This window comes from Manacus candei, unplaced genomic scaffold (assembly GCF_025592945.1).
Source record: "Manacus candei isolate 608988 ecotype Guabito, Panama unplaced genomic scaffold, ASM2559294v1 h1tg000149l, whole genome shotgun sequence".
NCBI classification, from domain to species: Eukaryota; Metazoa; Chordata; class Aves; order Passeriformes; family Pipridae; genus Manacus; species Manacus candei.
Genome location: NW_026138197.1, coordinates 294,142 through 315,603, shown reverse-complemented (window position 1 = coordinate 315,603; position 21,462 = coordinate 294,142). Strand labels below are relative to the sequence as shown.

At 45.2% G+C, this 21,462-nt stretch overlaps 1 protein-coding gene across 1 annotated transcript; it reads left to right on the top strand.

Annotated features, from left to right (window-relative positions):
* Positions 1-2,977: 2,977 nt before the first annotated feature.
* On the top strand, positions 2,978-20,051 carry LOC127463045 (uncharacterized). Its single transcript, XM_051772034.1, is given in 8 exon segments — positions 2,978-3,026; positions 3,244-3,306; positions 4,136-4,270; positions 15,329-15,383; positions 15,480-15,686; positions 16,183-16,265; positions 16,268-16,519; positions 19,771-20,051. Coding segments are annotated over 8 exon segments (1,125 nt in total).
* Positions 20,052-21,462: the final 1,411 nt, after the last annotated feature.

Here is a 21,462-nt window from a genome sequence, read left to right as displayed (position 1 = left end):
AGAACAAACATGGATTTCTCTCCCAGACTGCACCTCTGCCTTCCACAGTCCCTCCCGGAATGGGGTTGAGCTGCCTGGTGACAGCCCTGGAGGTACAAAGGGGTGGCTGAAGAGACATGAAGGGACTCTGGAGGTACACAGGGATAGAAAGGGGAGATGTCTCTGGTCTGAGCTCAGCTGAGACATCCACCAGACCCTCAAAGCTTCATATTTGTACTTTCCTTCTGTCTCTCCTCTCTTACCTCTGCTTTTCTTCCCAAACTTCATTGTCTGCCAAGTGTCGTCTGTAGCCCTGGCTGGACCCAGGATGACCTGTGCCACTGGAGTGTTAAAATGCCATGTGATGTCACAATCCAGAAACCTGCCCTGTCCTGGGCTCATCCCCACAGTGTGGGCAGCAGGTGAGGGGGGATTCTGCCCCTCTGCTCCTCTCAGGGGAGACCTCACTTCCAGTGCTGCCTCCAATTCTGCTGCCTCCTGTGCTGTGTTGTGCTTCTCTCCAGGAGCCAGAACAAGGATGTTTGCACCAGAAAAGTGTTGTCCTACCTCTGTGTGGCCCCTTCTCCAGCCCCATCTCACAGTGTGTCATTATCAACAATCCTTGGTTGTCTCCATGGCCATCCAGCTGTCAGTGTTTTAGATACAAACACCAGCCCCTGATCTTCTGGGCTTCTACAACCTCACTGAGTGTTCACCTCACTGCCCACTTGTGTGACCCCTACTTTGTCAGCTTGTCTATGGGAATGTTACTGCAAACATTGTCAGAAACCTCAGAAAGTCGAGATAAACAACATCCATTCCTCTCCCACATCTATGAAGTTTGTCACCTATCTGAGAGCACCTAAGTGTAGAAGCTCTCATATAGGTTGAGGTATGTTTTGCCCTTTGTAAATCTACGTTGGCTGTTCACAATCACCTTCTTGTCCTTTGTGTGTTTGGAAATGATTTCCAGGAAGAAACCTTCCAAAGCACTCTGGTCAGGTTGCCTGGTCTGCAGTTTATCTGCATCTTCCTCTTGCTCTTCCTGAAGTCGGAGGTGGCATTTGCTCTCCCACTCTTTAGGATCCCTCCCTGTCGTCATGACCTTCCTAAGACAATCAAGAGTGGCCTTGCAATGTCATCAGGCAGCTCCCTCAGCATTTGGGGGGACAACCTATGAACTGACCTATGTCACATTTCTTCGAGGCTCCCTAACCTGGTCCTCCTCCACCACAGGTAACACCTTCCCTTCTCCTTCCTCCTTTCAGTCTTTCATGGAGAGAATTTTGTTTTAATGTCTCCATTTCCCATCTTCCTCAAACCTTCCCAATATCATATAATTCCTAGGGCAGTAAGAAATAATTCTGGCACAGTATTTCAGGGAAAAGACAGCTGTGAAAAGTGACAGTAAGAGCCAAGGACAGTGGGAATCCACTGTCAAATCCTAGGGAAACCCAACCTTAATTCCCCATACAACTTGCCAAAAAAGCATCAGTCTTGCAGAAAAAGGACAGTTGATCTCCAGGCAGAGCCTGGCAGTCTCAGCACTATGTGCACAGCAAGAGCTTTCTGGACGGGCACATTTGGTCTGGGAGGAATCTTTGTCCGTATTCACTTTTGGCCCTCGGTTGGCCAATTTAGGAATGGGGTCCTGCCCACCAACGATTGACTTTCCAGCCAAGAAAAAGGTCTGACCCTCCGTCTCTCTTCTGTTGGTGGTGCAGCACTCTCGGCACTATGTGCACAGCAAGAGCTTTCTGAGCGGGCATCTTTGATCTGGGAGGAATCTTCATCTGTATTCACTTTTGGGCCTCGGATGGCTGATTTAGGAATGGGGCTCCTGCCCACGAACGATTGACTTTCCAGCCAAAAGAAAAAACTCGGACCCTCTGTCTCTATCATGGCGTTGGTGCAGCACTCTGGGCACTATGTGCACAGCAAGAGCTTTCTGGACAGGCACCTTTAGTCTGGGAGGAATCTTCGTCCATCTTCACTTTTGGCCCTCGGACGGCCGATTTAGGAACGGAATTCCTGCCCACCATCGACTGCCCTTCCAGCCAAGAAAAAGGCCTGACCCTCCGTCTCTCTTCTGTTGGTGGTGCAGCACTCTCGGCACTATGTGCACAGCAAGAGTTTTCTGGACGGGCACCTTTGGTCTGGGAGGAATCTTCGTCCGTATTCACTTTTGAACCTCGGATGGCTGATTTAGGAATGAGGCTACTTCCAACGAACGACTGCCCTTCCATCCAGGAAAAAGCCCTGACCCTCTCTGTCTCTCCCCTGCCATTGGTGCAGCACTCTCGGCACTACGTGCACAGCAAGAGTTTTCTGGGCAGAAAAGGGAGGGAAAAGAGGAAAAAGAGAAAAAAGCCTTACTTGAGAATCCAGACATCCTACCATCGGTCAGGAAGAAGTCCCGCACCTTCTATAATGCAGGTAGATACTGGGGCACCCACTGGCAGACAGGGGCACTTGTAGTGCCAGTGGCACTGGTGTTCCTTTCCCCATGCTGAAGGCCCATGGTGGTGCTGAATTGCCCTAACTGGTGCTGCACTGCATTCCACACTGTCAGATGTGTGAGGATCTTCAAATAGAGAAGATCTTCAAATAAAGTGTCTTATGTTTGAAGCATCACTAGCAGTGCTCTTTGTTTCTACTGCAGAAGAAGAGTTTTGTTTATTTTTGTGGTTTACTTTAAAAAAAAAATCTTTTATGTTTTTCATGTGTTTCTAAATATAGTAAAAATGTTCTGGTTTTTTTCTACTTCCCTCTTCTGTTTTTTTTTTTTTCTTGTTTATCACATACTCCCCATCTCTCACTATCTTTTTGAACAATACATGGTTTCTAGAGCAGCTAGAAGAGTTGGAGAAGGTGTTCCATGAAGACCACTATCCCGACACTGAGAAGAGGATGGAGCTTGCAGCTGCGTTTGGTGTGATGCCAGAGCGAATCCTGGTAACGCCTGCGTGAGGGACAGTGGGTTCTGTGCAGAAAAGGGATGGACAGGGACTGGGACAGGGAGGAGGTGACGACTACACCTGCCACTGGTGACAAGGAAGAGAGCTCACAGGCATGGACACTGCTCAACCCCACCCAAAATGGCCATGGAGTCTGGGGTTGCATATCTTCCCATTTCCTAAGGTGAATCATATAATGGCTAGATAAATGAGGCTAAGGAGATCAGAGTTAATCTCTTTTGTCTTGAAAATCATGGGTAGCAAAGGAAATTGATGTTTGGGGGTGTCTTTCTGCTGTTATTTTCAGAGAAGCTGAATGCAAAAGGCAACAGAAAACATCCAACATCGTCACCTCTGTCACATGATTATGGATGGGGGACCTACTCTGTTTTCTCATCTTTCCACAACAGGTACCTAATGAATTAAATGTTTTCCTTTGCCATTCCCCCTTTACATTTAAACTATGGAGAGCTGACAATCGAGTTGGACCTCAGTCGCTCGTCAGATTTCTTGGCAAATTGTAGTAGACCCTCTTAAAAGAGGGTTTGAAATAAATCTGTTGAGATTGCTGTGGCTAAAGTCATGTGGAGAACAAGGGATGAGATAGAAAGGTCTGTGGATCACCCCTTCATTTTATGTTTTTGTGAATGGTCAGGAGCCCATTGCACTTCCCACCATTGCTTTCCATTTCCATGGATTTTCACTTGGTGATGGAAGTGCTGTTTGCTTAGATCAGTCTTACAAAGTCACGGGCTTCTTTGAACAAATATAAGGTAGCACCTTTCATAGGTGAGCAGGGGACATTTACTGGGGGGGGAAGGGAGTATGTGAGAGGATAGATAGTCTTTCAAGGGGTAATGAGTGAATGTGTGAGGGAAGAAATTAGTTTCCACAGGGATATATTTGTGGTAATCTGGAGCGAGAAAACAGAATGCAAAGAGGAAAAATTAAGATAAAGATTGGAGACCACCTTACATTTCATTGCATTGTCCCTGCAGCCTGTCCTACACCGGGGACTTGAGGCTGCTTCCCCAAATACTGTCGACAGCATTCCTTGCACACCTAAATCAGCCACTGCTTTCTTTTTCCACCAGCTAGTGATGTAGGATCTGCCCATTGTAGGGTAGAAGAGTATGTATTTGGTCATAATGCCCTGCCTTGTCTTCTGGTTCATCCTCACACCCTTTTTGCTGCCTCCAGGGTACCTCCTCTGCCTGTGCCTCTGTTGCCTGATGTTGCTCGTGACCAATCTGCCATGTTGGGAGGAAACGCTGCAGCTGGGAACTGCTCCAGCCTGCTCAGAGCACAGCTTGCACCGCTCTCCTCTGCCTCAGGTGAGACCCCGACCAGCATGAGTGTTTTCCATAACTACAGCATTGGCTGGTGGAGCTAGGATGTTCCCAGACACTTTAGGGAAGGTCATGTGAATGCCCCACACCATCAGTGCAAAATGTGACACCAGGTCACTGGACAGGCTGAGAAAGCTGGGATTGATCAGCCTGGAGAAGAGAAGGTTGTGTGGAGACCTCACAGCACCTTCCAGTATCTGAAGGGGCTGCAGAGAAGCTGGAGAGGGACTTTTCATCAGTGACAGGATGAGGGAGAATGGCTTCAAACTGAAAGAGGGAAAATTTAGGTTAGATATGCAGAAGAAATTCTTCCCTGTGAGGGTAGTGAGGCCCTGGCACAGGTTCCCCAGAGAAGCTGTGGCTGCCTCATCCCTGGAAGTGTTCAAGGACAGGCTGGATGGAGGTTGGAGTAACCTGGGATAGTGGACAGTGTCCCTACCCATGGCAGGGGGTTGGAATTGGATGGTCTTTAAGGTCCCTTCCTACCCAAACTTTTCTATGATTGGAGGTATAGCAGCTCTCTGCTAACTGAGTCTGTCCCAACTATGTACCAGCACGGTGGTGCTTCTGTGCTGATGCTGGAGCCAAATTTGCAGTCCTTGTTCATGTCCTAGCCCAAGCCAGCAAGGAATTCTGAATATGACTTCATAAGGATAAGTGATAGGGGCATTCTTCCATAATAACTGTTTGACACTGGTCCTGCTGCTCTAAATGATGATGAAAGTATTACTCTGGTTATGACGTTCTTCATGGCAGATACACACATCCCATACCCTGGTTTAGATGGAAACATTCTGGTTACAACCAGAGTCAGGTGAGGTGTGTGAGGAAGGTGCACTGTACAAACTGTTGGTGTTATAGAGGCTCCCTCAGGTACTCCATACCTTTAAATGTCCAAGAGGGTTCCTTGGCTTCCCCAGGCAGTGCAAGTTTCCATTTTGTGCAAGACCTCGAGGGAGGGAGACTAGTTGAGTTCCAGAGCTGACGCTGAATTTACTCTCAGTTGCAGTGGAGCTGGAGGTCAGTGGGGTGTGCTGTTCGACCAGGGCTCTACCTGTGCTGTGCTTAAAGATTGATGGCAACTAAAGACTGTTCAATTGTTTATTCGTGTGTGGAGTACCAGAGCATTCCCTGGAGTCAGGAATGCTCCCTAAAGCATTTCCTATGTATGTTTACATTTCCAAGTTGGCACAATTTAAAAAGATTTCCAAAGTGATGAGGACTTTATCACTTCCTTCAGAGGGATATCCCAAGCAATATATGTGCTGACATATGATACTACTGTGTGCATTTTTCTGCTTCCCAGTGTAATTCATTCATTGGAATTTCTGCTCCCTCATTTTATTCTAAATGTGCCAGTATTTAGTTATCAGTATTAAGGCCAGTTCTTGCAACTCATTTTCTAATAATGACTCAATTTTTTTTTAATAGTGCTGATACCTTAAAAGTACTTTGGCACTGTAGAAAGCACCTGTAAGGTTGTATCAGTAAGTTTATAATGCTAATAAATACTTATGTGTGCTAAAAGTACGTAATTGAGATACTTAATTTAGTATTTCTGTCATTTAAATTTGCCTGTCATCCTCTCAAGGCAAGGGCTACTTTAGTCAATCCTATGACCTATTTAATCAATAGGACTGTAATTCAGTTAGTTCTGGTTTTTCCACTCCTTACAACAGGGTAAATATGGTCAAAGTGTTTGAATAATTCACTGCTTCCCAGAGTTCTGAAGCAATGTCATCTGTTGAGCCCTGTATTTAATTAGAATTAGATAAAGACTAAGGTTTTGCAAAATAATTCATTTAAAGGAAACAAACCAATTATCCTCTATGATTGGACTTCTATGCTGTAGGAACCTCTGCTGGTTCCTAAAATACATCTGCAGATGTGCTATTTAGTCAAGAGAGAATATAATAGAATCATAGAATGATTTGGGTTGGAAGGGACCTTAAAGATCATCCAGTTCCAACCCCCTGCCATGGGCAGGGACACCTTCCACTACACCAGGTTGCTCAGAGGCCCATCCAACCTGACCTTGGACACTTCCAGGGATGGGGCAGCCACAGTTTCTCTGGGCAACCTGTGCCAGGGCCTCCCCACCCTCACAGCAAAGAATTTCTTCCTGATATCTACTCTAAACTTTTTGTTTGAATCCATTTCCTCTGTTAGAGAAATAGAAGTTTCATTCAGGGATGTGATCTTGTCCTCTGTTTTCAATGAGCCATTTTTTTCTGGGAATTTGCACACTGGGATACAATTCTCCATGTGGAAAAGACAAGCAATCCTCCTGATAGACAGAAAGGTCCCATCTGAATTCTTGGTGCAGTGTGTAAGGAAGAAAAAGGGCAAGTGAATGTCCCTGAGGGTGAAATGAGTATGTGGAAAATGAGTGATAAAGAGAGCTGGGTTTTTACTGCTGGAATCCTTTCAGCTTGCTGCTGACTGCCTCCTATTGCATTTGCTGTGTGTGCATCCAGCTTTTAGGAAACACAGGTGTGATGGTTTCAGTCTAGGCCTTCCTGGAAACCAGCTTGTAACCAGGAAGGAACTGGGAAGGTGACCAAGGAAGTATTCCAGGCTATTCCTTTACGTAACCTAGGGTATAAATAAGGCATTGATAAGAGAGTTCGCTCTCTTCTCTTCCGGCGAGGTTGGAGAACGGTGGTCCCTGTCTGGGCCTGGCTTATCTGGAGCTGAGGCCTACAGTAACTACTGTTATCGGCCACGCGTGAGGGGGGAGTGCTGGGCCGTGTCCAGACGTACTGCTTTCTTTCAAGGGAAGTGGTGAGCTCTTGCCAATTCTTCAGCTTTGCTGGGTTTTTAGATTGTGTAGATCTGTTTTATTATTTGTCCCTTTTCACCCTATTTTATCCTTTTCCCTTCTCCCTTCCCCCCTCTTCCCTTCGACTTCGGGAAGCTATTTGGGGTCATAGATTCATATATATAATTCTCATTGTATATCTCTGTTTTATACATAATATATATATATATATTTTGGCTAGAACTTTGGCTGCCTGGTCTTTCGGTTTTTTTTTCCTTCCCTCTCTGGGAAGGAGACTCTGTTGTCGAGTTTCGGGGATTTGGCAGGAGGCCAACTCCAAACTTGCACAACAATTTTGGTGTCAGAAGTGGGATATTTTGGTTAAGTTTGGCCTGTTTTGAAAACATTGTCCAGGAAGACAGCCAAGCTCGGTGTTATTTTTCGAACCAAATCTATTGTTTTGGGAACAGGTCTGGGAACACTGCCAGAGTCTGGGAAAGCAGCCAAGAAAACTTTGTTTACATAAACAAAGGGTTGTTTTAAGAACAAGAAGAAATAATAACAACAACAATGGGTAGTGCTGGCTCTGCCTTCATCAGCAACTACCACAGGAACTCTGTAGGTGGCCCTAACAATGACCCCGAAATTGGCATTGCCCGACGGTCCTGTAGGGCAAGGGCTCTTCTTTTAAAGACCATCCTACCTATTTCCTTGCTGATTTTGGCAATGTTTGTGCCCGTTCTGAGTTATCCCATAGGGAAACGTCCATGCCCAGAGGACGAATGTTGCCAGTACTTTTCTTTTCCTAATCTCGACATCAAAGGCCTGGTAAAGGAGATCCCCATGGTTACGATTGGACCCAATTATTATCTAAATTGTGTGGCAACCATGCTGTTATTAATGAAGGTAATGGAAGTGTTGCTTAAAATTGGAAGAATGGTGTTGTATTGCTTTCCCTGTTGCAGGAAAGATCGCACCTCAAAGGAGATCGCTGGAACTTTGGAAAGGGCTGCGGACAGGCCAGTCCCCGGGTGGCATGGAGCTTGGGTAGAGTTTGGTAAATTAGTAGGAAGTGTGTCACCTCCCATTAATTGGGAGTTCACACCGGAACAGATGTTTGATTCCGGTGAGATGGCCCGTTGTCTAACAGAAGGGTGCTTCTCCTACAAGGATCCGAATATGTGATTCTCCGCTTTGTGCTGGGGCCTGGCTAATGCCTTATTTATACCCTAGGTTACGTAAAGGAATAGCCTGGAATACCTCCTTGGTCACCTTCCCAGTTCCTTCCTGGTTACAAGCTGGTTTCCAGGAAGGTCTAGACTGAAACCATCACATTCTCCACCCCTTATTCCATACTATTTCTTTACGTAACACCTGTATATTGTGTTTGTCTCTATCCCGCACATATACATATATAGTCCATGTTTATTTTTCTCGAAGGCTGTCGTCTGTCATTGAAGATCAGCACCACCAGCAACTCGATTTGTGTTCTTGGCCCTTTCGTCATAATCACAGTTCCAGTTTAGGGCTGGCTCACTGGTTTGGGCTGTGTCATCATTGGCCATCCTTGGATTCTCGTATCAGCTTTGTTCGGGTCTTTTTTCCGTCTGGTGTCTGGTCTCCTGTAAAATACAACTCAAGGCACAGAATTAGTTTTTCCCCAGGCTTAGGTTTCCTTGAGGCACACATTGGATCTCTCCATCCTTCCTCATAACCCACCAGGTATATCCAGGCCCTTGAGCAAAGACAATCCCACGAATGGGTTTGTCTTGGCCTGAGGGAGGAGTGATCCAAACGGCCTTACCTAACATACCTTTTAGATGGATCGCTGGAACTTTGTCTCCATCTACAGTGTGGAGGGACTCTGCTTGGGCAGGACCAGCTCGGTTGACAGAGCCTCGGGTGTTGACTAACCAGGTGGCCTTGGCTAAATTCTTGTCCCAATTTTTGTAAGTTCCCCCACCTAGTGCCTTTAGAGTCGTCTTCAACAGTCCATTACACCTTTCTACTTTTCCTGCAGCAGGTGCATGATATGGAATGTGATATACCCATTCAATACCATGCTCCTGTGCCCAAGTGGCCACTAGACTGTTTTTGAAATGAGTCCCGTTGTCTGACTCAATTCGCTCTGGAGTGCCATGTCTCCACAGGACCTGCTTCTCAAGGCCTAGGATGGTGTTTCGGGCTGTTGCATGCGGTACTGAATATGTTTCCAACCATCCGGTGGTTGCTTCCACCATGGTAAGCACATAGCGTTTACCTTGGCGGGTCTGTGGCAATGTGAGACCCTGTTGTCGAGTTTCGGAGATTTGGCAGGAGGCCAACTCCAAACTTGCACAACAGGCTTCCTCTGCTTGTCTGAAACCCCTGTGTCTTCAGTGATAGGGATGTGTGAAAACGAGACTTTACTTTGTTCCACTAGATCTGTGTGAGGGAACAAGCCTCCCCTTTTTCTCTTTAAATCAGGCTGGGCAAGAAGTAATGAAATCTATTTGTGTCAGCTAAGGCTGGTAAATACTTTCCAGATACAGATCTGTTTGAGGGGATCAAAAAAAGTACCGTCTCTAAGTCACTGTTCAGAAAAGAGGCTTGCTTTGGTAGTGCACACGAACTGTGAGGTTTGGTGAGTGGTTTTGAACCCGGTTGCCTGAGGGAAGGGAGGAATAAGGTCTGTGTAAAGAGCCACATTCTGCTCTCTTTATTTATGAAACCCACCCTGCCCTCCAAATTTGTTCAACTCTAATCAGATGGAAGTTAGAAGTCCTAAAAATTACATTCCTACAAGTCATGGGAGAACTGGTGCCTGGGCAGAGTAGAGACCTAAGTTGGTGCACTCTTTGAGGGAGAAGACTGGTATTTGGTGTCGAGAGTCCTCATAGAAGAGAGATCTGCAGGGCACAGTGGCATGGAAAGCTGCAGTTGCAGTTTTGCCTTAACTAGATGCAGGGTAACACAGCTATGGGGAATAAAACAATAAAATTTGCTTTTTGTTTGTTTGCTTGTTATCTAGCATTGCATAGGCAGACTTTTCTCTTTAAGAAAGCAAAAACTGAAACAGGGAAAATGAAAGACAATGTGACCTGAATTCATTCATTAAAAATCTTGCCAAGAAATAGAGCCATCCAGGGTCCACCTGTTAGCTTTATTAGAATATCTCAGAACATGAAGGAGGCAAAACTTGAATAGGATAAAATCCAAACTAGCTGAAGCAAAATAAAAGAGGAAACAAATTAGAAAAAAAAAAGTTATCAGTTTACAAGGCAAAACCAATTGCTTAGTAATGTTAGATTTCAGCAAAATAATTTGTGACCTGTGCATTGTGGTGCAGTTATGCCTATAGATTTTGGCCTGCTGGAGTGGCTGTTCAGGTGCTTTCCTTGGTACCAGTGTATTTAGCCACTTTCAGCACGACAAGAAAATGATGAGGACAGTAAAATCTGTTATCTGAGACCTTTGGAGAGTGTTCAGTGCTGCCTTTTCCACTGTTTTTCTTTGCTCTGGCCAGTACTTCTGACTGTTGATTTGTGGGTTCTTTTTTTTCCTAATGTGTCACCGTTTTTTCCAGTTTGCCAAACAAGTTGATTAAAAATGTCAGCGTGTTCTATTTGAGATGTATCTTACCTTGATGGCAGTTTTGGCTTCTGATTTGGGTATTGGGCACACTGCTTGCTATGAGAGCCTTTTGCACCTCAAAACTTCCATTTTGAGCTTGCTTTGGTCTTAGAATTGTTTTTTACTACTTTTGCTGGACAGCATGCTTGAGATTAATAGATTTTTTTGACACTGGCAGTTCTTTAAAGTTTTTCTTGTTTTCCTGAGATTCCTTACTGATATAAATATATCTGTGATTCACTGACTTAAAGCATTGGCTTATGATTTTTTTTGAGTTAACCCTTTAGAAAGAAAAGTTCCTCTAGTTTGTGGGAGGAGATTTTTCTGCCCCACTGGTGATTTTGCAGGAAATCCTTTGTTTCATGTGGCTGTATTGTGAGGACACCTGTCAGGAGCCCAATCTGTGCAGATAACTGTCAGAGGTGAAATGACTGTGGAAGTCTTGAGAGCAATTGGATGAAGCTGGATATGATCTGTCAGAGAAGAGTGAATAAATAACAAACTCTAATGATTTTGTGGGAAGTATCCCTCTCTTTAAATTTAGAAAGACGTCATAAACTTAGGGAACAAAGAAACAAGGAAGAATTTATTCAACACGCTGGGTCTTTCTCGCACCGCATTTCCAGGGAAAAAGACAACTTCGGTTTAAATTCCATACATTTTATAGTTTCGCAAAATCCCACCCTTTTCAGATAAGTTTTAATGTATTCATCTTTACCTAAAAAGGTTTCTTTTCTCTGAAAAGGGGCTTCCCCTTTTTCCCAGTTGGCTGCAAGCCATCCCCTGTCAAAAGTGATGGATCTTCCTTTGTTCTTAGCCCAAAGAGAAAAGGAACCTCGTGTACAAAATGGCCCTAAAAGATTGAATTTTTAAGGATTTTCTCATTTCCCTTATCCCGCCGAAAGAGACCCTGATGGTCCCTGATGGTACCATGAGACAACTTCATGGTACGTCTATTTATAAAAAACCCATATTTTTATTTCTCAGAATTTCACTCACAGGATTCTGGCTTTTGAACAAATTACTTTAAAGCTGATGATGTGTAGCTGACATGGCAAGCAGGAATCATATCTTTTGAACAAGTGGTAGGTTCTGGCCTACTGAAAATCCAGAAGAGGATCAGACTGACAGGTTTCTCAAAGCAATGAATTTAGAAGCTGAATTGGTTCATTGGCCATCACTCCAATTAAATGAAGAGGCCATTGCTCCTAAGTTTGAGTAATATTTTTTTTCTACTTTCAAGATGTCATTTGCACGAAAGGCTGTAATTACTCAGCATTAAAAGAAACTGTTTGTGACATCAGTGTGTGACACAGGCTTGTGAAACCAGGTCCTGCTGTAAGTTCATGGATACATCTCTAGGACAAGCCTCAGTCTCCTTCATGACTCGTGAAAGACAGACATCCCAGTCATGCCGACAGAAAAACACACATCCGTTTCTGTTACTTCAAGACTCTGTCCCGCTCATTGGAAACTGTTTGCACTAAAGAATGGATCTCTGAACTCTGCCAGGATGTTGTGGAAGCAGCTATAGTAGGGGTAAGGCAGGTGTGTGGGTGGAGACTTAGAATAGACATTCTTGAGTTAAGGCACATGTCTTAACCAGGGCTGGTTCAGAGATCTGAAGCTGCAAATTATTAAATTGCTCTCCAAAAATTCCCAAGGCTGTCTCATGGACTGAAAATCCAGAAATAATGGAAGTGATAAACAAAAATCCTGCTGTTACGTTCCCATACTCACTGGAAAGCCTTCTGAGGTTATTTATCTCTATATCAGTGTCAGGAAAAGCAACAGAATAGTAAAATGTAGGTATTATCTCAAGCCAGTGATCAGAATTCTCCATCAAACAATTCTGGAATCTTCTGTAAATATGTCAGATTTAGCAGATATTGGTCCTCTAGGAATTGTTTATTCCCACTGCATTTGTGACTTTATTCAGAAGGCATAATTTCAGCATCTGTCTTTCAAAGGACTGAGAAACAGAGGAGTCTTGAGAAAAGGCTAAATCAGCTCTTCGGAGACCATGGGTGTCCCTTCACAATCTCTTTGCCTGGGGGTCCTATTGCCATGACCCACAAAGATTATCTACACCTAAGTATTGCAAATACCATGTCTGTGGTGCTCCTGTTGGCTCTGAAACCACACTGACTTTCAGGAAGGATGCCTTCTGCTATAGTGGGTATTAGTCTGTTCAAGAGTATTCTTGCCAGGATTTTGCCAGCAATGGAGAGCAGAGTAATACCACGATAGTTTGAGCAATCTGATTTAATACCTTTCTTCTTATGCAAGGTGATGATGACTGCATCTCATGGGTCATCTACCGCCACCACCTATGTCTCCTAGAACGCTTCCATCAACGCTGCCTCCGTTCAATCCTAAACATCCACTGGTCAGATTATGTGACCAATACATCTGTTCTTGAACAAGCAGCAGTCACTAGTATTGAGGCCATGTTGCTGAGAACACAGCTGTGCTGGGCAGGGCACGTCTCAAGGATGAAGGACCAACCACCACCTCCCTAAGATCCTGCTCTATGGTGAACGTGCCACTGGCTGCTGCAAGAGAGGAGCCCCAAAGAAAAGATACAAGGACTCCCTGAAACAACATCTCAGCCTGGCCATATTGATCACCATAACTGGTCTACTCTGGCCTCAAATCGGGAGGCCTGGAGACACCCCATCTATAACACAGCTGTCTCCTTCGAGAACATGCGCAGGATCACTCTCGAGGAGAAAAGGCAACGCAGAAAGAACCGTGTCTTGCAGAATACACCATCTAAGGAGTCTTTCTGCTGTGCCTTTTGCAATCGGATATGTCTGTCACGTATTGGCCTCATAAGCCACCAGCAAATGTGGATAGAGCCTTCCCAAATCTTCGTTCTCGAAGCCTAGCCGTGATGATGATTGCAAATATTTCAAAAAACAACTTAATTTTTAGTAGATGTGAAAGTGGGATTAGAAGTGACTTCCTGGGCTGCTTGTATTCATCCTGAGGAAGACTAGTGCCATCTGCAGAACAGCTCACCCTAATGTCATTATTGAACTGAAGATTTACCTGGATGTAGACTGGTTTTCAGGTAGGTATGTTTCATAATGTTTGTGTGAACATTCTGGGACACGATGGTTGGGAGAACCTGTGCAAATGAAGGTTTTAAAAAAAAGGCAGGAGAGATCTTCAGTTTCATTTCTGGCTAAGCCATTTTGATTTTGAGGACACTAAATATTGGCTTCCTTGTGCTTTGTTGTGTGGGAGTAGATCTGTGCTATGTCAAACACCGAGAGTGGGACAGGTATATCATAGATGCTGCCTGACATGGATAAATAGTATGTTCAAACAGAAAAAATAAACCGCTGAGAATTGCATGGGCATGTGAATGCTTGAGAGATGCCATCCTAGCTCTTGCTCCAGTTTTCTAAATGAGCCCAAAATCGAGGTTATTGAAACTTGAAAAGTTTTCATGGAAACATCATGATTCCCTCTCTCCATGGTTGCAGAGAGTTAGAAAAAACTGCATGTGGGAAGATGCAATAAGAGAGACAGAAATGCACAGTGTGATGGGGAATCTGAGAAACAGTGCTATGAGGTGTTGAAGTGGAATCTCCTCATCAGCTCTCTGGGCTTGCATTCCAAAATTCTACGGAGGTTGCTAATGCTTGCTGTGGCATCTTTAAGTTTTATGCTTGAGGCCTTTCATTCGTACCTGGTGGAGTGCATTTGATGTTACCCTGTATGCCTGCAAGGGTGAAGTACAACTGTAAACTCTCCATAAAGCTTTCCTAGGAGTGGGAGTAGACCAGCTTTACCTGAACATTCGGCTGGTTCAGCCCAGCTAGACTCGAAAAATCATTTAAATTTGTGAAGAGAGAAATCATTTGCTAATTGCCATAATGAAAGAAAATCTTGTTCTCTTGCCCCATGTGCAAGCTCCTTGAACTTCTGTGTATAGTTCTTACTTTGGATCACCAGCATATGTGACTCTGACCTTTAATGTCCTCTATTGTCCTGTTTCCACAGAGGCTCTTCTGTAAGAAACTCTTCCTCTCTCATTTTCCAGCAGTGACTGAGAGAGGTCGCCAAACAAGATTCTAGGAACCAAAAGGTGTTGGTTTCTTTTTCTGTGTCCCAGCTACTTTTTCCAAAAGATCTTCAGCTGACATCTCTGTTCTTTTAATTTTTTTTCTGGCACGACTCATCTGAGTGAAAATATGGTCAAAGCAATGACCGAGGATGTGGATGTGTACGTGCATGTTTTTGTTTCTTACGAGCCACAGTTAAATTTTTCAAAAGGGTAATCTTTTGAGTTGAGTGCAGCACACTCTTCCCAGAGGACAGTAGTGATGGAAGATGACTGGGGGATAATTCCTGGCTTTTTTTCCAGGAAGTACTTTGCTTCACTTGGCTGCCTTCTTGAGAGCTGAATAAATATAATATGTAGAGGCTGAAATCATGAAGGTAGTTTTATTTAGCCAATAAACACCATCCTGTGCTCCAGAGAACTTGCTAGTACTTCCTTGTGCTTCTCTACAGCAATGCCTGTAATTGCTCACTTTTATTCCCACCAGTTAATGTCTGGCTTCTTGCTTTTCTGTTCTGCTCCTCCTTCCCTCTGCTTGCTCCTGTTCATTCCTGCTATGACAGCGCGGTGTGACAGTCTCTCTTTTCATTCACAGCCTCCTCGGTGGCAGGAACGGTGGCATCTTGTGAAGAAGTTCAGGCGAAGATGTCGCTACGGCTCGGCTTCAACTCCAGCAGAGTGGACAGCTTCAACTCCAGCAGAGTGGACAGCTTCAACTCCAGCAGAGTGGACAGCTTCAACTCCAGCAGAGTGGACAGCTTCAACTCCAGCAGAGTGGAGTGCTTCCCGAGCCTTCCCGGCCCTCCTCCCGTCCACAGGGCCACCAACCTGTCCTTCAACCCCCACAGCCCTGCTGTGTCCATGGCGCTGGACACTCCCAACAGTGAATGCTGGTTGTCCAGTCAGGAAAATGGCTCCAGGGAGGCCTTCACTTACAACATCCAGAATCAAGAGTAGGAACAGATGAGAAGGGAAATGAAAAAAGCAAAGCCTGGGAGAAGCCTTGTGAGGGTGAATGTGGGACATGGGACAAGGAATTAGGTGGGAGCATAAGTGAAAAGTGAGGTGCAGGAGTGACAGTATCTTTTAAATGAAGTGTGAAAAGCTGCCTGATGTGCATAGTGGGACAGGGCACCTGCTGTGAGACAAGTGATACCTCTGGTCAGAATGCTTCCAGAATTGCATACCTGTCAAGCAAAAGAGAGGATGTTTCAAACTTTGGGGTGTGCTCTGGAGAGTGGGAAGATGATCCCCACTAATGCCCATTGGTGAAGAATCCTGCTGTGAAACCACTTGGCTCAAGTGGTTTCCGTTGCCTTTGTCCTGGCATCTGGGAGGAGGGGTTGGAGTCAGATCAGAGTTGGCAATAACACAGTTGTTTACTGGATGGGTTGCTGTAGCTGTTGACCCTACTTTAATCTCTGGATTGCCTCTCCTTGCTCTCTGGAGCTTTAGTCCACCACCCTCCTGCCATTACCCTGAGCAGCTGGAGACTGCAGGGAACTTGGAGACCACGTACTGCCAGTACAGCAGCCAGGGGGAATTTACCAGCTGTCCCAATACTCCCAGCTGCACCAGCTCTCCCAGTTCTGCCAACTGCCAGATCACCTGGCCACCAATTTGCTCTCCAGTGACCAACTCCCTCCTCCAACACCCCCTGAGTCCCATTCAGCTTTCCTGGCCTTACCTGGTAACACTGGAGCAGTAACCTGTGGAGCCACACAAGGCTATGGACAAAACTACATGGGGGGACAGCTCGTGCCACAGCAGTCAAGTGGAAACTCAGGTAAATTTCTGAAATATTTTGTCATCCTGCATCTCTGGAGTAACTAAACCATACCCTGAAACACTCAGGATGATCAGTGGTTTTATTGGTGGCTGTGACAGAAAGTAGAAAAATGCACATGCATGCACAGATATAGATATATATAGGTATGGGCCCATCTTTTTTTCTAATTTCTTTGTATGCTTGGTTTTTTTTAAAGTGCTGAGTGACCCATTCATTTGAATCAAAAGTTACTACACAGTTTGCACGTCAGAAAGAGCATTAAATATGAATGTGTCAGGTAGTGCAGTGGTTTTTCTCTGGACTGGAGAACTAACTTTTGCAGGAGTGTACTGTTGTGCAAGTGAACATGCCTTTGGTATATGTGGCTGGGAATCAAGGGTGCAAAATAGAAAAGGTGCCTCAGCAAGTGGAATAGTTGGAGGTAGAAAGAAAAACAGGCTTCTCACTCTGTTGGGCTTCTGCAGAAACCAGTTTGAAGTTTCATATCTTCAGGTAGTGCAAAAGAAGAGAGAGACAGAAGCCAGCAGCGTATGCATATAGAGTCTTTCTTTTTCTTCCTCTGGTTTGAATTTGGAACAGATTAAGGCACTTCTGCATAATTTTATGTAAAGTAACTAGGTGAAACTGGCACTGTTGATCTTGTTTTGTGTCCAGGCTTTGTATTTTGAAGTTATTCAAGCCCAAGTATAATCAAATAAGAAACCATTGCAGTTAGTTTATTTGGACTGTCAGGTTTGTTGAATTAAGCTCACAGTCCAAAAACTACATGTCTTGTCTTATCACATAAGAGAATAGTTTCAGACCACAGATGCTGCTGCCAGTTTTGTACCAGTCTTGTGGACATTGTTAGGGAGGGAAGTCTGACTCACAGCAGGCTGCAAACTGGCTCTTGTTCCCATTATTCCTGCTGACATTGTCCAGGCCAGGTTGGCAGCACCTGTGCTATCTACCACACTTGGCCTGTCTCCCCTCTCTGGTTTCAAGGCATAATTATTCTTTTCAGTGGTTTTTCAGTCTGAAGTACCAGAAATAATGAGAGGGCTGTGCCCCAGTGCACCAAATTAACATTTTTATAGCGTGATGCCAAAGTGTGTGTTGCATTCTTTGGGGCACATTGTGTGAGTATAAGGGATGTGTAAAGGTGCAGACTGATAAAGTTGAAAGATTGTTGAAGGAACAGAGGCAGAGTTGATATTCTCTTACTCTGTCCAGAGCACAATCAGCAGTGCGTGGCTGTTCTGTTCGAGGAAGGGATCCTACAACTGTTATGACCAAGTTCACAGAATCATGGAATGGTTTGGGTAGGAAGGGACCTTAAGGATCATCCTGCCATGGGCAGGAACACCTTCCACTATCCCAGGTTGTTCAAAGCCCCATCCAACCTGGCCTTGGACACTTCCAGGGATGGGGCAGCCACAGCTTCTCTGGGCAACTTGCCTCACTACTCTCACAGGGAAGAATTTCTTCCTGAAAAGGTTCCAGGTTCCCAAAATGCAGTGGGCAGGGAACCAGTCTGTCAGTGCAGACACACCCGTGAGTCTTACTTCACAGAGTAAGCAAGTGAACAACTTAGTTGGATTATAGCTATTACTTAACAATACATTTCTGCTTCCAGCTTCCATAAATGAAAGTGAAGATTAAACATTCAGGTTATGCTTGACAGAGTTGGAACCTCTTGGAAAATAAGAGTGGAGAAAAAAAATTGGGGAGTGGGTGTCTCTAATATCGTTACATACTCTCAGGATCAGTGCTGAGTGACATCATGATTTCTTTTTACGTTATAACAATACTATGAACTTCCAAGATTTTTCCTTCTAAGAACTATCTTGTCATGGTTTGAGATAGCCCCAAAATCCAATCCCCTAGCTCCATTCCCCCCTCCCACATCTCAACCTAATGTGAGATGGGTTTTTCCAGACAAAACACACCAGACTCAAAGTGGGGGAAAGGGAATATATTACAATGACTGTACAAATAAATACCATATCACATTATACACATGATCACAACTATCTCTACCATGACATATGTATTTACAATGATCAGATCTCTTCTCCCCTCCAAATAAAAGTCCAGGAGGGAGAGAAGGACAGATCCCTTTCAGTCTTTGAACAGCAGCATCTTCTGAGGCAGCAGTCTGTCTGTCTTCTTCACATGCATGCAGCAGCTGATAGCTGGCTTTCTGCCAGCATCCACGAGGGAGGTATCCAACCTCTCTCGGCCCCATCGCCTCCAACTGAGGGGTCTTCCGTGGGCTTCGTAACCCCAGACAAGGTCGTATCACCACGTCATATCACGAAGACTCAGGGGGGTCTTCGTGACGGTCTGGTATCTCTTGCAGGGCCTCTGTGCCCTGTCTCTCAGGCTGCCACCGTGGCAGCGTGCAAGGGGGAAGAGCCAAGGTCAACTCCCCCCGCATTCCTCTGGCCGTCCCAGTCCAGCTGCGGGACACTTTGAGCTTCTTAGCTCCTCTCTCTCTAGTGCTGCATGTCCAAAACTACTCTCCAAAATAGGAGTCCATGTCCCTCTTCTCCAAGAGGGGTCTCAAGGGAGTTTTAGGGGATCTGGTACAGTCTTACCCCCAGAACTCTGTCTCTCAGGCTGCTGGCTCTCTTTCTCCTCAGCTCTCTTTCCAGGAGTCTTCTCTGTGGTGCTGCATGTTGTTTCTGCTGCTCCTTCAGTTCAGGTGTTATCTATCCTGGCTCTCTGCCACCGTTTCTCTGGTCAGTGCCGGCTGCTGCTCTGTGCCCATGGAGAAAACATCTCCCGGCATAACTACAGGCACCTAGCCCAGCTTTATGCTGTTCCAGGTCCCCGCAGCCCCCCCAGCCAGGGGCTGGGAGGCCCCAGAGGGCCCCAGGGGCTCAGAGCCCCTTCCTAGTGGCTCACAACATGACCACCTCTCCTCAACAACCAAAACTACAACTCATCTCTTCCGGTGAGCTTGTGGGATGTTGACATTTTTGCAGGAGCGCCCATTGGACAGAACTCCAAAACTTCCAGGGGTTTCCACCCCTTGGGGTCTACCACTTTTCTTAGCCTCTGGGGGAAACACAAGGTCCAAACCACGACAATCTTTTGGATAAAAACACTGCAGCGTAAACAGCAAAGTGATCCTTTATCTATATATGGTGTCTGCTCTACTGCAATGACCACCAGAGCATGGCTGCAATGCTGTTTGCACGGAGCATAGACATGCTGCTGTTATTTTCAGTATTCTGTCTTTCCTTTTGTTGCTTTTCCCTCAGCAGACATCAGTGCCTATCAGGCTGTCCCCTGGAGTGATTTCTACATGCAGGGAGCTCAATTCTCAAATCAGCTGCACTCCCAAATACCACTTTTTAGCACAGCAGAAGGACAGAACTTCATAGAGCCATCTCTTCTTCAAGTGCCCAATGGAACAGCACTGGGATCCATGTCACAAGCTGGAAAGCAAAAGGGAGTCACACCAGACCAGAGTTCAAACCAGAGCCACCAAACAGAGCCAGAGCTGGCATGGTCATGGCTCGCTGAAAGAGAGATGATGTAGAGTGCTGTAACAAGAAAGGAGACACCACTGTTGGTAACTGAAAGGCCAGCTGATTATTTTTTTGGGGGGAAAAAGAAAGAGTTCCAAGACAGCAGTAGCTCCTCTGAATGCAGGATCAAAACTGTGGCATGAATGGGAATGGAACTTCCTTTTTTCTGGTCTGCCATCCAAGGCTGGTCCCATTATCCTGTACCTGGTTTTTAGATTCATCTGTTCATAGAAACGGGGACTTAGAAGTCAGTAAAATAGATGCCAAAGTTCTGTCCTCTCTCAGACAACATCTGTTGTGATCTGAATGGCTGCACAGGACTGACAATTTCTAAGATTTCCAGAGGTATAAACACCTCTCTTCAAGGCAGAACTTCTTCAGCACGAGAGGGGAAAAGGGAAGAGAAGAGAGAGCTTTCTGTCTGGATTTCCATTTCCAGGCTTCTTTTTTTTTTTTGAAACAAGATTATCCTACTTTTGAATGGTTGAAAGGTCTCATATGCCTTAAATATTCTTTGGATGTGTATGGGGGTATATGTGTGTCTCATTTTGAAATATGAGACATTAGAAAAATCCAAAGTATTTTGTGTCATGTTGTTATGATCCGCCCCAGAAGAAGGGGAGTGGGAGTGTATTAGGGACGGGTTCAAACATACTGAAATCTTGAAACCATGACACTGTTGCAAGCTCAACAAAACTGATATTTATTACCAAGAGGTGGCCAACAAAATGAACAAACCAAAAAGGGAGGAAGGAGGAGAGAAATAAGCCCCCAGCACAACCTCCCCAGTTACCCAGCTGTTGCCCATAAAGTTATCTTACTGACCTAGCATACCTGTAATTACCCATAGAAGAAGCTGCATCCTTGGATGTCCTTGGTGTGAAGCTAGCTCCCTCCAAGAAAGTACTGTCTGCTTTTATACAATTAACTGAGTGACCTCAACCTAGGCAGGAGTGGTCATCACCACCCAGCCAGAGGCCCTCAGTCCCACCCCCTTGGTTATGTAAGTGCACCTCTTCTGCGTACACGTGGCTTTCCCTGCACCCGTGTACTGCACTCGGGGGGATCTTTTCCAAATCAGTCTGGGGGCGTCCTTCATCATTATAGTCTTCACTTTCTCCTTCAAGTGACCTTGGAGGACGATTAGCCAATCACAGAACACCAATTAAATATAGTTTATACCAAAACTCCCTTCATGGACAAAGTTCCCATTTTATCAGTGCTTATTTTCTCAAAACTTGGCAGGGAAAGAACAAAACTTTCACAGGTGGCTGGGCCAAACACAGACCAAAAGCATCAGCATAATTAACCCCTGATACATCCCACCGCATGGTCTGTGGTTGGACCATGACACTGGTGAACAACTTGAACAGCATATTGATGAAGTGTCATCTCCAAAAATGTAAAACAACATAACAACTG